Below are 15,284 nucleotides of genomic sequence, written 5' to 3' on the forward strand. Positions count from 1 at the left end.
GTTAGTTGTCAAGACAAAATTTCTCATTTTTATTTGTTCATTAAAGTGTTCGATTTTTAGTAGTTTTAGTATTAGTCTACAATTACACCACCAATCTGGCTAAGCAAAAGGGCAAGAGCTAATCCAAGAGCTTTTATCATTGTGTTCTTCTCCCTGTAACAAATACACTGCAAGTCGCTTTGGTTAAACACACCGCCTAAATAACAATCACACATTATCATTTTGGGTAGATTCTGCTCTCTCCAGACACCAAACTAGTCACTAAGCAGCCCCTCCCAGTCTTCAGTGTGAATGTGCCGCACGCATCAATCAAGCGCTCTTCTTGGATCAGCCCTGTGAATTTCACACATTGTTTCCTCTCGGCTCGGATCAGTCTTTGTGTCTGCTCCCAGGCCGGCGTTCCCTCCTCTCAATCTGGATACTTGATCCTCTCCAACCCCACTCACGACAGGAACGTACCGACATGAAGAATGAAGCGAGGCGTCTGTTTGTGCCAAACCTGAGCTTCCCGGCATGCCGGCGTGGGCAGAACGGATCAAGGGACACACGGCTACGCAGATTACACGGGCCGATTAGAAGTGTTAAGTGCGTTTTGCCAGAATCATATTTCAGTGGGACGGAGCAGGAAGCATTGAGGAAAACCGGCAGCTTTTGCGCACTCCTGCCGCCACCACTGTGCAACCTGATCCATCTTACACATCCAGACAGAGTACGTGTGTGTGCGTGTGTGTGTGTGTGCCCAAGAGGGGCACTTGGAGTGTAATGGATTTAAGGTCTGTTTCGGCGAGTATCCTCCTCTAGGGATGGATTGGTTTGGGTTTTGGGGTGGAGTTATTGGGGGGGAAGCAATGCTCAACTTTTCTCACTCAACTGTTTTGAGCTTTTCAACAGGAAGAGATGGTGGAGGACTGTAATATTGGGGAGAGACTAACATTAGGATGTGACTAGCTTAAGTACATTTTCAGTTGCATGACAGCACTTATGTTTTCAAAATACTATTAACAACTAGAAAACAATTATTTTTTCCCCAAGAAGCAGCAGTGAGTGAAACAACGTGCTATTTTTTCTCTTTCAGTAAAAACTATATTTATTGTGTCACATTACACAACACACTAATGAGAAACAAAAATGTCTCTCTGTTAAAAATAATATTGGAAAGTCTGATTCATTTAAGCAGTCAGTTTATATGAACAGTTTAACTGAAACTCCCTTCATACAATATATAGGCTACATTATGATTCAAAAGTGTGGTGTCAGTAGATTTTTTAAAGAAATTAATAATTTTATTAAACAAGGATGCATTGAATTCATAGGACAGTAAAGACATTTATAAGGTTGCAAAATATTTATCTTTCAAATAAATGCTGCTCTTTTAAACTTTATATTTAAAAGAATCCTGAAAGAACAAAAATATGAAGCAAAAACTTTAGTTTAGGGACCAGTTCTGACTATTAACAAGTTGCTTATTAATATGCACATTACTAGCATATTGGCTGTTTATTAGTACTTACAAAAGCACATATTCTGCATGACCATATTCTACATCTTTTAATCCTACCCCACACCTGAACTTAACAACTACCATACAAACTATTAATAAGCAGTAATTAGGAGTTTGCTGGGGTAAAGTACTTTTGAACGGTAGTTCAGCACTTTATGTTTTTACAAATTACTGATCAATTCTACATCATTCATCCACAATATTATCAGACACTCATAATATTGACGATTATAATATTGACAAACATTTTTCAACCACTACTTTATTCACCATTTTACTTTAACTACAGAAAAACACCTGATAAAATACTTTGCAATGTCAAACCTCAATCCTGCTCACATAAGAATAAAAGCAACTCGATTCAGACCACTATAAGAGTGCATTTTACTGAAAATCACACCGTTTGTGGAACAGACCGCTTTATCAAAAGGTTAGCCTGACTGTATTTGAACTATTTTAAATTATGAGCAGCTTGTAGCTTGGCAAGCTTAGGTTTCGAAGCAGCTTCCCTAACACTGGTGGGAAATAAGAGAGAAGACTCTGGCAGGCCCGCTGAAAGGCCTCCAACAGACGTGAGCGCAGAGGAAAGAATTTTCCCCACAAATCTGGCACTTTTTTTTGCCTATTGGTCCTTCGCCTGACTGACTGACTCGCAGACACCAGGTGCTGGGGGAAACAGAATCGCTAATGCACCTGGAGCTTTTTTACGTCAAAGACAAGATCGCTGGGGTTTGACCGCATGCCTGAAACACACAAACTCTATACCCACCACCCTTTCTTTTGTTTTCAATTCCTGTTTTTTCCCCTATCAGAAGTGGTTTGGGTTACTTAAATTCCCAGATATTGGCATATGGAAAAAATCTACTTGTCAAGCGTGCCGGTGGTCTTCTCATCTTCGGGTTATGTAATATTCATGGTGCACAAAGTCAAAAGAAAAAAAAAAGTGAACTCAAAAAAGGAGCACAGGGTTCAAGAGGACTCAGAGTCTGCAATCAGCCACAAACTAGGGTAGCGTACAACTGGAAATACAATAAATTGTTTTGGTTGGCCCGTAGGATTGTATATATCCACACACATGGATACACAAACTGGAATTTTTGGATAATTGCATCTTAATTTCAAAGGGTAAACTACAAATCCAATAATGCAATATGCTTAGACAAAACTTCCTGCCCCGGAATATGAAAACCTGCAGGCGCTGGAGGCGTTCAGAGTCTCCGAGGCCGCTTTCAAATAAGCAAATTCCTTTCGGCAAGAAAAATCCTTAATCCTGGCAAAAAAAAGGCCCAAGGGGCTGGAAAATATGCACGGCATTATTAATGTACGTGAGCAGGCCAACAGAATTCTTGCTTTCTTTCTGGTAGTATTTCAACAGCAAAGCAGCACGCTCCAACAGTAGCTTACCACCGTTTACCAGCGCAATAAAGGCATTAAAGAACAAAACAGCTGAGCTTTCTCTCTCCCACCGTCTTTCAGCACTGTTAAGAGGATGAAGACATCAAAAAGTTACACAGAGTCATAAACGCTGCTATGAAACACTTGATTTACGACTTGACAACTCTTGAATCTTAAGCGGTCCTGGAGGAAAGAGGAAGATGGGGGACACGTGAAAATCTGAGCGTGAGATTATGATAACAGACTCCTACAGTGCAGTGGTTCGCGACTGCTGGGTGGTGACCCAAAAGAGGTTCACAGGTTAGGTACAAAAGGGTCACCGAGAGCAAATGCGAATCATAAAATGCAACTAAGCATATTATAGTCAGAAGCAAAAGCAATAGACTTCCAACATGATTTGCATAAGCTTCATCTTTTGGTGTCATTTTATGGTTGTGTGTCCAATCTAAAATCACTACATAAAGAGTATTTTGGCACTTCTTTTATCTGTCACTTGGTAGAAGCCACCCACATTTGGCAGATGTCCACATGGACAGGTTCTGTTTATGATTGTAGGATATCTAACATGTGTCATCTTGTTAAACCATTTGAGAACCACTATTCTGGCACAGAGAAAAAGTGAAGATCTCTGGATGAAATAGAGGTTAACCTGTTAACCTTCACCCCCCATTGTGGGCCTCACAGGTGAAAATAACCTACCTAAATTAAAATGGTAACAGTTCCTGACAAAGTGTGCTACACAAACAAATTAGGTATCTTTGGAAAGAAGACACTCTAGGCTTTACTATCCATCATCCAGAGTTGATAATGTTCAAAAAGATAAAAAGTTATAGACACTGACGTGCCTTGAAAAATATTTTTCCACACTGAATGTTTTTTTATTTCATATACAAATACATGAAATAAGTCCTGCAATCCAGAAAAGTAATGGATTGAAAGCCACATGTCTCATGAGTTCATATTTCAAATTTGAAGAAGATACCATGAAAACTGAGATTCCTGCAATATTTTTTCTGAAACTATTTATAGTCCCCCCACCCCCCTGTTTGAGGAAATATAACCACCAAATGGACTGCAGAATTATACAAGCTATTTTAGTCATTATACATATTCCTGCATAGTTTTTCAATTATAAAATAATACACAGATTTATTTGAGCACTAAAAATACAAAAATAATTATTTTGAGTAATAAAAAAGGAAAAAAATAGAAAAAAATGCTTTGTATATAGTATGTATACTGAAGTATTCTGATTGCCAGACATGAAGTGATATTGGCAGACATGGTCATAGAGTCAGTAAACACACGCTGATGTGCTTCCATTCAGATGATAATCCTACAGATGGGCCATATAATCAATAATAGCTGATCATTGAATCACAATGATAGCCATCATAGAGTCGGTAATAAACACGCTGATGTCCGTCCATACAGATGATAATCATGCAGATACGGCCACATTCCCCACACAATACACACACACACATATATAAAAAATGTAGAAGAAAAAAAAAAAACAGTTTTTTATGTAAAAAGCAGATCGCTAAGTTACGCCCCGCTCAGATGACAGCTGCGTCACAGCGTGCGTCACGGCTGGCAGGAGGGAGCGCCAAATTCAAATAAACTATATTCCGCTTTTCTGAGACTTTTTTTTCCGTGGACGGTCTCATTCTGTTTGTAAAACTGTATGCTACAACACCGTGTTGTTTTTTTACCACCAAGATGCTGTTTTTGAGCGTAATTTATTCCATAACGGACGCGAACAATAACTCTCCTGAAGAAATGAAATGTAAACAAAGGAATATTCATCCTTATTACAACGTTATTGTTTCGCTGGACTAAAAGTGCTCGCTGGGATGTTGTTCTGTGGACCCTTACCTCTCTAACTAAACTGGGATTTCAGCAATGGACACGTTTGTGGCTCGTTATTACAATGAATCTGGTACATACTGCTTTTTTATTCTGCCTGTTTTGATGTGTACTGCTTACGGAAATGTAGCAAATACATTCCTTATAAGCTTTCCATCGAAAAACAGCAATCTGTCGTCGATGCTTGAGGCTTAGTCCTTCAGAATGATATATAGTTTGTCAAGATTAATGATATTCTTTCACGTTAAATTCATTCATAAACATTAAACTAGTGGGAAGAAAACGCTTCAGTGCGCCGTCGCTCTGGTAAACGTTAACAGGTTAAGCAGGGCAGTTATTCCACAGCATATATAACTGACTGCATAAATTGCCCACTTTTCCCACTTGCCACCATAATTTGACACAATTAAATCCCGAAGAGCTCTGAACCGAACTAAAGTGACCTCTAAATCAATGGGCTTGCCACACTTGACACGGTTAAGCCCACCACATTTCAGCACAGAGATCATCTCACCTTGGATGGTTTGGCAGAATTTCGGGCCGCTGTCTTCAGCAGTAGCAGGTCCATCCGATGAAGAATGCTTTTCCCGGATCACTCGGTGTTCCCAACCAGAGAAGGAATCCGCGGCCTGGCCCACTGGCTCGATGAACAGTCTTTCCTCTTCAGTCTGAACCAGGCCAGTCTGCGAGAAAACACATGAGGTGAAACAATCAATGACGGCACATAAGAAAGCCTTTATCTGGATACCATTTGTAACTTTGGAGCTAGACAATCTGTGATATAATGTTCTGAATGCTCAGAACTGTCCAGTAAGATATTAAAAAAGAAAGTCATGTTTCTTTAAAGCATGCTTTCAATGGATAAATCAAAATAAAGATAAAGAAAATAAATAAAGAGAAGTAATAAAAATATATTTAAATTATTTTGTCATGTAAAGTTAGTGATTTCTTTTATTTAAATTTACAATTTTAAGATTTTAAACAGAATCTCAGATGATGTGCTCCAGGAGGAAGCTTATGTGTTTTCTCTGACAGCAAACCCAGGATCATTCATCATGCGCCCCTCTGAGGATCTCACATATACTGTACGTTAGCCTTGAACAGATATCCCACATATCTCCAGAAACAGTTTTACATGTCCATTTACAACCCTAGGATTTGTCCCTAGAATTAAATGGTCTGTTATTACCTTATTTGGAAGGGTCATGAATAATAATGTTGAGCTCTGCTCTGATTGGCTGTTTCACAGTGCGGCTCATTTCAGTAGTTCACACAGCAGGAAGGAAACACATGGAAAATATATTTCAATACTTTCTCGCGCAGTTATATCGTTGGGTAATTATACTGTAAATAAAATGCGGGCATCTGGGAGCCGCTATTAATATGTGGGGCACTGAAACTGCTTTCAAATGCACGATCGCTTTATAGTTTCACTTTCACTTTCGAGATTCGTGAGCGCACAAACTCTGTTTATACTATGGAGCGGCAGTACTTAACACACATTTTACAAGATCAGATGCTTGTCAGTGGTGCTCAGGGATTGTTAAATCATTCGCCATCATCCTCAGTCAAGGAGCAAACCATGTCCCTTTAGTGGTTTGCGTTATTTTATTAGAACGCGTTATTTGTTTTCCGTGCCTTTCTGAATAAAGACACCAGCCCATCCCTGCACTTCACATCCCCTGCACAGCCTGGAACATAACATTTATTCCATGATCTGCCATTTTCGCTGTTGTCCTCTCTTGTTTTATTAGTGATCCCAACTGTAACGTCACAGTCTGTGTTATGTTCTGATTCGCCTATTTTTCAGTGGTCTTTTGCATTCACGAGATTTACATAAGGAGGAAACAATGGTGTTTAAGGCACACAGTATGTCATTTCCATGTACAGGACTGTTTATTGTTCAACTATACCAAGGTAGATACAGTTTTCCATTCTATGGCACCTTTAACTAAAGACACTGCACTGCCATCCAAAATTGTATTTCCTCGCCTATAGATGACCCGTGTGCGTGTGCGTCACAGACAGATGTCAGACGAGGCTCGTTAAAACACCCAGCTGATCTTCAGCTTATCTGCACAGCCATCGAGAGCCTCACATCTGCTCGCTGTCAGTCTCACTTTAGGCGTCAAAAATGTTCTCGCCACATGTGGGTAGAACATTTACTATAACGATGAGCTAATTTTCCACAGAGTCAGCCTAAAGAGCGATGAGTCAGGGTGGTCAACTAGTTGTCCATTAACCGAAGAGTCAATCAGTGAAGTTTATCAATAAGGTTGGGCAGAACATAACGAAGATCATAAACCTTGGGTAAGGCCAATCAAGATGACGTACAAAACCTGCATTCTAACCAATCAGGCAATTGACAGCTTGTGATAATGGAATGCCATTTGTCTTTCAGCCGTTTGATTGATGGCATTTAACACAGCCATTCAAAGGAAGTCTGAAGGATGGAATGATCGTAATGGGACCAAAGTCAGGGAAACTCTTTCTCAAACAAACACAGCCTCTCTCCCACGGGTGGGCCTGGAATGCTCACAACCACAAAGTCAAATAACCAGCACACATTCAAAGTGCGGTCGGGTGAATCTCACAAACACATGTCAGTGTCACATTTTGACTCAAAAGATAAATAAGAAGAAATTGTATTTTGCATGAGGAAAATTAAATCTGTTTTAAGACATTAAAAATTTAAATGCATTTCGGCATTATTTTAATGACATTTAAACAGGTTCTCATGGCCTTAAACACTGTTACCTGTTTAATCAAATTAGCTTAAATAAAAGGAAGTAAAATAACTGTAGCATAATAATAATCATAATAATCAAGGAACTTTGCTGCCGTACCATGGGTGTAGCAGACGCAATGATATGACGCAGCGCCTGAAAGTAGTCCCCGGCTATATCATAACTAGTTACCTAGCTGGGGACTACTTTCAGGCGGTAAAACTCAAAAACGGTAAAACTCAACTGCTTAACTAGGGAAGTTGTAAAATGAGCCTATTTCCAAAGAAAGTGGAGTGTTCCTTTAAGACTGCTTTTGTGGCCCAGGGCCACATATTGCCATAAAAACATTTGAGGCTGTTAAAAAAAATATTTTATGAAAGAAGTCTCTTCTACTCACCAAAGCTGCATTTATTTGATCAAAAAATATGGTAAAAACAGTAATATTGTGAGTGACAAAATTATTACAATTTAAAATAAACATTTTTCTAATTTAATTTGTTGTGAAATGTAATTTATTTCTGTGATGCAAAGCTGAATTTTCAGCATCATTACTCCAGTCTTCAGTGTCACATGATCCTTCAGAAATCATTCTGATATGCTGATTTGCTGCTCTAGAAACATTTCTGATTATTATCAATATCGAAACCAGTCGTGCTGCTTCATATTTTTGTGGAAACCATGACCATTTTTTTTTTTCAGGATTTATGATGAATATAAAGTTCATATGAAATAAAAAATAAAAAGTCTTAACCTCTTAACCTCACACTTTTTAAAATATAAATTTTAAAATTAATCAACAGAATTAATATAAAACATAATAATAATAAATTGAATTAAAATAATATATAATATAATAGAGGAAATAAATAAAAAGCTTTATTATGTCCACAATAATAAAGAGAATGCGAGTTTTTTGTAGTATGCTAACAAGAACGTCACAAAAAAAAAAATTATAATAATAAAGGACATTTATTTTCTTATTTCTTATTCTTCTTTTTTGATTTTGGGGTGAAATACATCCCAGAAATGTTCTTGACAGGTTTCATGTATGAACATACAAATCATGTTTTCCCAGCAGTGATAATCTCCCAACAACCTGACCTCCACTCACCAGTCCACCGCAAGCATCCAATGAGGCGAAAGAGTCTGTGTGATTGAGAACGGCTCCGGTATAGAAGCACCGTCTGACCTGTCTGAGAACAGGCTCGTGCTGAACACTGCCCTCCTCGCCTCTCTCCTCTGTCACAAACCCCTCGGCAAGGAAAGAATCGTCTCTCTGGAGCTGCAAGTAAAGCTCCTTTCCGAAAGCAGGCAGCCGTAGAAACAGGTGGTCCTCCTGCTGATGGTCCGAGCGTCGTCTGCGACCCCTGCTCCACCTGTAGGCTCCCTGGAGCAGGTGCACCTCGTCCAGCCGCAGCTCCTGCGGAACGACCACATCTGTCTCGTACATGGCCGATTGCGCTAGGAGACATGCAACACGTTGTAATTAGAATAACAGTGCAAAGTTTATGTTAGTCACGTCGTGGTTCCCAAAAAACAGCTTCTATGACCTTTCCAGCCATTGAGAACTACTGGCGAAGAATTCACAAAACCATTTCAAGCAATCAAATCTTTTAGCAGTAGGCATAACCAGAAGCATTTCGATTTCTTAAGATTTGAATAATTTCCATGACTTTTCCAGACCTACAAATAATTCCCTGATACTTCCAAGTTCTGTGGGAAAAAATGTCCAACTCCTAGTTTTATAAGTCAGAGTTGAGTTTACAAGTCTGCCTGCAGTTAGTTAAAGAAGGATGCACGTAAGGAGAAATAAACTTGTTAAAACATTAGATGAAATAGAGACGGTACAGAAGAGTTCATAAAATGAAAGTAGCTGGGTAAGTAGCCGACTGCACAGAAACATAAGTACACACTCAAAATCTAGTAGGCTGCCTACCTAGACTGCATTTTTGGGCATCACACAGTTGCATGAGCTCACATGCTCTCTCAGCACTGTGACGTAACATATGCTCTTTGCCAACAAAGTTTTTTTTTGTGCCTGTAATGCCTAAAAATGCTGTCTAGGAAAGCAGCTCACCAGAGTACAGAGGACACACTATCTGGCTGCCTACTAAGACAGTATTTTTGGGCGTCATTTGCATGAACTCGCATGCACTCTTGGGCAATAGATAAAATCTAAACTCATCTCTAAATGATATCAATCAAATCTCGTCGTGGCCTAATGGTTAGAGAGTCGGACTCGTAATCGAAAGGTTGCGAGTTCGAGCCCCCGGCCGGCAGGAATTGTAGGTGGGGGGAGGGAATGTCCAGCGCTCTCTCCACCCTCAATACCACGACTGAGGTGCCCTTGAGCAAGGCACCGAACCCCCAATTGCTCCCCGGGCGCTGCAGCATGGCTGCCCACTGCTCCGGGTGTGTGTTCACGGTGTGTGTGTGTGTGTGTGTGTGGATTTGTTCACTACTCACTGCTGTGTGTGTGCACTTGGATGGGTTAAACGCAGAGCACCAATTTCGAGTATGGGTCACCATACTTGACAATACGTCACGACTTTAACTTTAACTTAACTTTATATCAAAAATGCAAAAAAACAAAAACAAAAAAAAAACGTCTGTCTAGTTAGGCAGCTCACTTTGCAGTGAATGCGATTTATGTACCCTTGTAAGCTTACTAGACATCAATTTTTGGCATCATGCAGTTCCATGAGCTCACATTCACTCTCAGTCAAGAGAATGTCTATGTGCCTAAAATACCACAAACAACCCACAAAATCTGTTAAGTTGGGCAGCAGACAATGTGATTTCTGTACCCTAGTAAGCTTACGATCTAGACAGAATTTTGAGCATCATGTGTTTGTGTGAGCTTGCATGCATTCTCAGCAAGGAGAACATCTAAAATGTGCCTAAAATTCCCCCCAAAACTGTCTAAGTTAGGCTGTTTACTACACAAAGAATGTGATTTTTGCACCCTAGTACGCCGACTATCTAGACAGCATTTTGGGCATCATACAGTTGCATGAGCTCACATGTAATCTCAGCCAAGTGAACGCCTAAAATGCCTAAATGCGCCTAAAATTCCCCCAAAAGAAACTGTCTAGTTAGGCATCTCAGTACACAGAGAATGTGACGTCTGCACTAGATGACTATCTAGAAGACAGCATTTTTAGGCATAGTACATTGCATGAGCTTCTTAGCCGAGAGAACATCCAAGATGATAAAAATGGTCTAGTTTGGCAGTTAACTAAATAGATCATTTGAACCCTAGTAAGCTGACTATCTAGACAGCATTTTGAGTATCATACAGCTGCATGAGATCACATGCTCTCAGCCAAAAGACTGTCTAAAATGCATAAAATGTCCCCAAAACTGTCTAGGTAGGCATAAAACTACCCATAGAATGTGACTTCTGTACCCTAGTAAGCCGACTATCTAGACAGCATTTTTGAGCATCAAAAAAATGCATGAGCTCGCATGCACTCTCAGTCAAGAATATGTCTAAACGTCCTAAACTGTCTAGTTAGGAAGCTCATTACACAGAGAATGTATTTCCTGTACTCTTGTAAGATGCCTATCTAGTAGACAGATAGTCAGTACATTTGCATGAGCACACATGCCCTCTCAGCACTGTGATGTAACATCCACTCTGCCAAGAGAACGCACGTGACGTCACGGCATTTCTGTCCGTCTATGAAGCCTAACAAAAGCTGTCTAGGTAGGCAGCTGACTAGGTGTTGAGACACGGCCAACATCTTGAAACGTACCCTGGGTGGTAAGCCCTATATGGCTCTTAAATAAACAATTTCGTCTTAATTGAAACAACATGGCTGGAACTATTTTGTAAGCAGCAGGAAAAATATGCCGTTTAAAATATTATAACCAGAGTCGCTGTTAGTAAATGATCCAGACGAAGAATTACCATGGTAACTGCAGTTTCCGCCGTTATCTTGACTACTGCAAAACAATAATAAGTTATCACGGGAATAGTGTAGAAGCTTTCGTATTATTTCTGTTATTTTATTTATTTATTTTATTTTTCCCTAGAAGCTATAACTGTAGCAATATTAGTATATGTGCCTGAAACTGGTTACCATGGTGAATTTCTGTCAGGAGTATTGCAGGTGCTGCAGACTTACCTGATATTGCATTCAGTCCGATGCGAAAGAGAAGAAAAGAGAAGAAAAGCAGTGGAGAGTCATGGCCGTGCATTATGAGCAATATATCGTAGAGTAACAGTCTGTGTGAAGAGGGCAAGCAGTGTGCGCTGGCGGAGCAGCAACAGCGACTGACTCGAAGTTTCAGAAAGTTTAATTACAGCAGACGGGGAACTCAACTTCAGGCAAAAGCTCCGCCTCCTGACACCGACGTCCCGCCCCATCAGCGTTCGGATTGGTCGATGAGTTCCAAGTAAATAGATCCTCGTAGCGTCATTGGTTGCTGGTTCTGTCAGTCTGTAAAAAGGGCTGGAACAGTGCACGCGGTCCCATATCTATTGAGAGAAAAGCAAATCATCCGCTTGATCAAGTCAGTCAGGTATATTGGTGTTCATTAGACGGCCTGTTAAGTATAAATAAAACTTTGTAAGCTTTACTTTGTCCGTTTTTATTACATTATCTGCTGAAAAAACATCTTAAACCAGTCTAAGCTGACAACAAATTCCCAAAACCCCTCTAAAAACCAACAGCTTGGAGACAGCAAAAACCATAGAGCACCCCCCCCCCCACACACACACACACACACACACACACACACACACACACACAAACAATCAAGATCCACAGAGAATACCCTACTAAAAGACATCTTCGCTTCAACCAACCTAAGGTGGTTTGGTGGTCTAGGTTTTAGATGGGTTTTGGGTACTAGTCAGTTGGGCCAACCAGCTAAACAGGAGACCAGCTAAAACATTTTAAAAATCAGCTACGGGCAGTAACCCACCTAAAGCTGGTCTTCTCTACCATTTACATAGATCATAGTAAACTTATTAAATGTTAGTTATGCAACACTTTAATAATAATAACAGCTCCAGCTAAGCAATTTGTGTTTTCATAGACTGTGCAGTTCCTTTCTAAAAAAAAAAAAAATCAAATAAATTCTATATCCAATTTGTTTAAATTACTTAAACACAGTCACATCAAACCTTAATGCTGTAATTTAAAAACTTCCAAGTCAAAATAATGACATAAATGTCTCCATGTGGTTATTTGCCAATTGCCATTATATATTAAAGACTTCAATCAGCTTGAAACTGAATAATCAAAATCAATTAGATAAAGCAATTCAAATAACAAAGACCAGACAAGCGCAATTTTCCATCTCTTCGTGTTTATTGGTGTTCTTTATCATAAGCTAAGACTTATCCCATCTCCGTGGCGTATGCTGGCAATGCATGGTTGCTGTAATTGTGCCTCATCAGTTTTAGAAGCAATAGATGTGATGCATTATTATTAATGTAGAACATGTGCAGATCTGGATAACGTTATGGGTGAGTATCGATTTAAGTACTGGGTTATTATATTATAAGCTGAAAATTGTCATTTTGATTCTTTAGATATTTAGTGGTCAACACACACAAAGCAGTGTTATTGTAGAGTAGGAAAAATATATTCTATAAAAAGCCCATATACGGTGATTAAAAGACCAAAACTATGTGAGCTCAGTGCAATTCATGCAAACACAAATATACTTTTGCATTTGTGACAATAAGCACAGTGCCAATATGCAATAAGAAAAATAAAACAAAAATGCATTGCATTTTGTTTTCTGTGATACATTTTAAAAGTTATGCTATGCAGTTGCTAGGATGTTGCAGGGGGGTTGCTAGTGAGTTCTGAATTGCATATTAGAGCTGAACAATTTTTTGGTGTAAGAAGAATCTACATTGCATTAATTCTGTGGATTCTCTTTCAACAGTATGAACAACCAAACTCATATATCAGCAGTTCGTACCCTGAGAACGGAGCTCTTGCGAGTGGATAAAGTTCATTAGAGTAGGTCAGCAGAGGCTTTAATCCTATTTCAAGTGCTTTGATTTCTCATTCCTCTTTGCTAAAGCACCACAGAAGAGTTACTGCGGCTTCCTGTGGATAGCAAGGCCCCTGGCTCAGCCAAGTGGCCTGTAATGAGTGATGGCCATGGCAGAATTATTTAGGCTGGATATTGTGGCGCTATATCTGAGCACACAATTTATAACAAAATAAGTCTGCTGATTAGTTTGAAGGCAGTGTACTACTAGCAGTAATAATGCACTGAGATTTATAATCACTGAATCACCCAGAACACCCTAGCCACACTCCACAGCAATACACTAAAAACCATCCAGAACAAGGTAGAAATCCCATAGCAATGCAATAAAAAACACCCAGGACAGGATAAAAACCAACAAAGCACCAGCAACAGCATAGCAATACACACAAGAAAAAAAACTCCCAGAACACCCTAGAAATGCTTTAACAATGCACTAAAAAATGTGCCTGTGTCTAAATGATTGCCTAGGTGTTCTGCGTGTTTTTGGGATGTTGCAAAGCAGTTTCTAGGGTGTTCTGGATGATTGCCTACTGGCCCAAGCAGTAGCAGCTCCTGACCGTAAATTGAGGGTCTTATCGCTAGTTTAAGATCAACATTTTGTAGGCTTTATATTCTAATTAATGAAGACACGTAGAACACTTTTGGCAAAGGTTGCTGCCAAAATGTTGATTGACAGTCTTTTAGTACACACAATGCATACAGTACATACAGTAGAATGCTATCTTAGAATTAGTATTTATTGCCTCCGAATATTGATTAAGATTATCACAAGCTGTGGAGAAATTCCAATGAGGAAAAAAAGTCATGCCTATTCTCAGAACAAACATAAAACACAACATAGCCTAACTATATAAAGGGTACAGTAAAGGATTTATACTTTCTATACTTTATATAGTAGTAGTAGTAGCCCTTTATTGTCACTAGTCACAAGTACCAGCGAAATTAGCCATCAACCTGTCCATACATACACAAACATACATACAATATGACAAGGGGGTAGACAGGACAGGAAGACAGGGAATTTTGGAAGATAATACAGCATAAACATGAGGAAGGGAGAGGAGAAAAAAATATAACCCCCAGACTATGCTCCTGCGGGAGTACAGTGTGAGAACAGGAAAAAAACACCTCAGCAACAAGCACATAATCATAACATAGACACATGACTAGCAACGGGGGGAGAGTTGATCCAGCTCTGGCAAGCAGCCATCCGGTCCTGCAGCCCAAGGCGCCGGTCACAGACCCGCTTGTCAGGTGGCGATGCGAAGCGGCGAAGGCGTTGGATTAGGGTTGGGAGGTGAAATGCATATCAGTATATGAGTGGAGTTCGTGTGTTCGTTGGCCTGGTGAGTCGTCACGCTGGAATTCAAAAACAAGTTGCCTCAGTCCGCAGATTGTAATAGCGACACAGCAGGTTGCCACGGAAACAGCCTTGGTCAGGACCCCGACAGAGTCAACAACATCAGGTGTCTGGAAGGGGGGAGGAACGTAAGAGAGCGTCTTCACTGCAGTGCTCTTCCGGGGTTGTTTACACCAGCAGTGACCTTGCCGAGCCAGCTGGTTTAGGGGAGAAGAAAGAAGATAAGATTGCGATTGTTTGGTCTTGGATCGAGTAGCCGCATTCCAATTTCACGGCTACTCTCTTAGTCCTTTCTGGTCTCCAAATCCATCAATTTCCAATCATGACGGGCAGCCTTGTGAGACTTTGGACAGCTGTTTCCGTCTCCTGAATTCTTCGATAACCCAGAGCAAAGCTTAATCCAATCAGCAGA

General features: G+C 40.0%; 1 protein-coding gene across 1 annotated transcript in view; it reads right to left on the bottom strand.

Moving 5' to 3' along the window:
• Nucleotides 1-11,781, bottom strand: part of LOC306881118 (A disintegrin and metalloproteinase with thrombospondin motifs 17-like) — a gene marked incomplete at its 5' end in the record, with an annotated part of 150,241 nt that extends 138,460 nt beyond the window's left edge. Inside the window, 5 exon segments of the mRNA XM_079435034.1 lie at nucleotides 5,280-5,448; nucleotides 8,603-8,952; nucleotides 11,622-11,718; nucleotides 11,720-11,769; nucleotides 11,772-11,781. Of these exon segments, the coding sequence (XP_079291160.1) occupies nucleotides 5,280-5,448; nucleotides 8,603-8,952; nucleotides 11,622-11,718; nucleotides 11,720-11,769; nucleotides 11,772-11,781 (676 nt within the window).
• Between the last annotated feature and the right edge of the window lie 3,503 nt (nucleotides 11,782-15,284).

Source organism: Barbus barbus, assembly GCF_936440315.1.
Source record: "Barbus barbus genome assembly, chromosome: 2".
NCBI classification, from domain to species: Eukaryota; Metazoa; Chordata; class Actinopteri; order Cypriniformes; family Cyprinidae; genus Barbus; species Barbus barbus.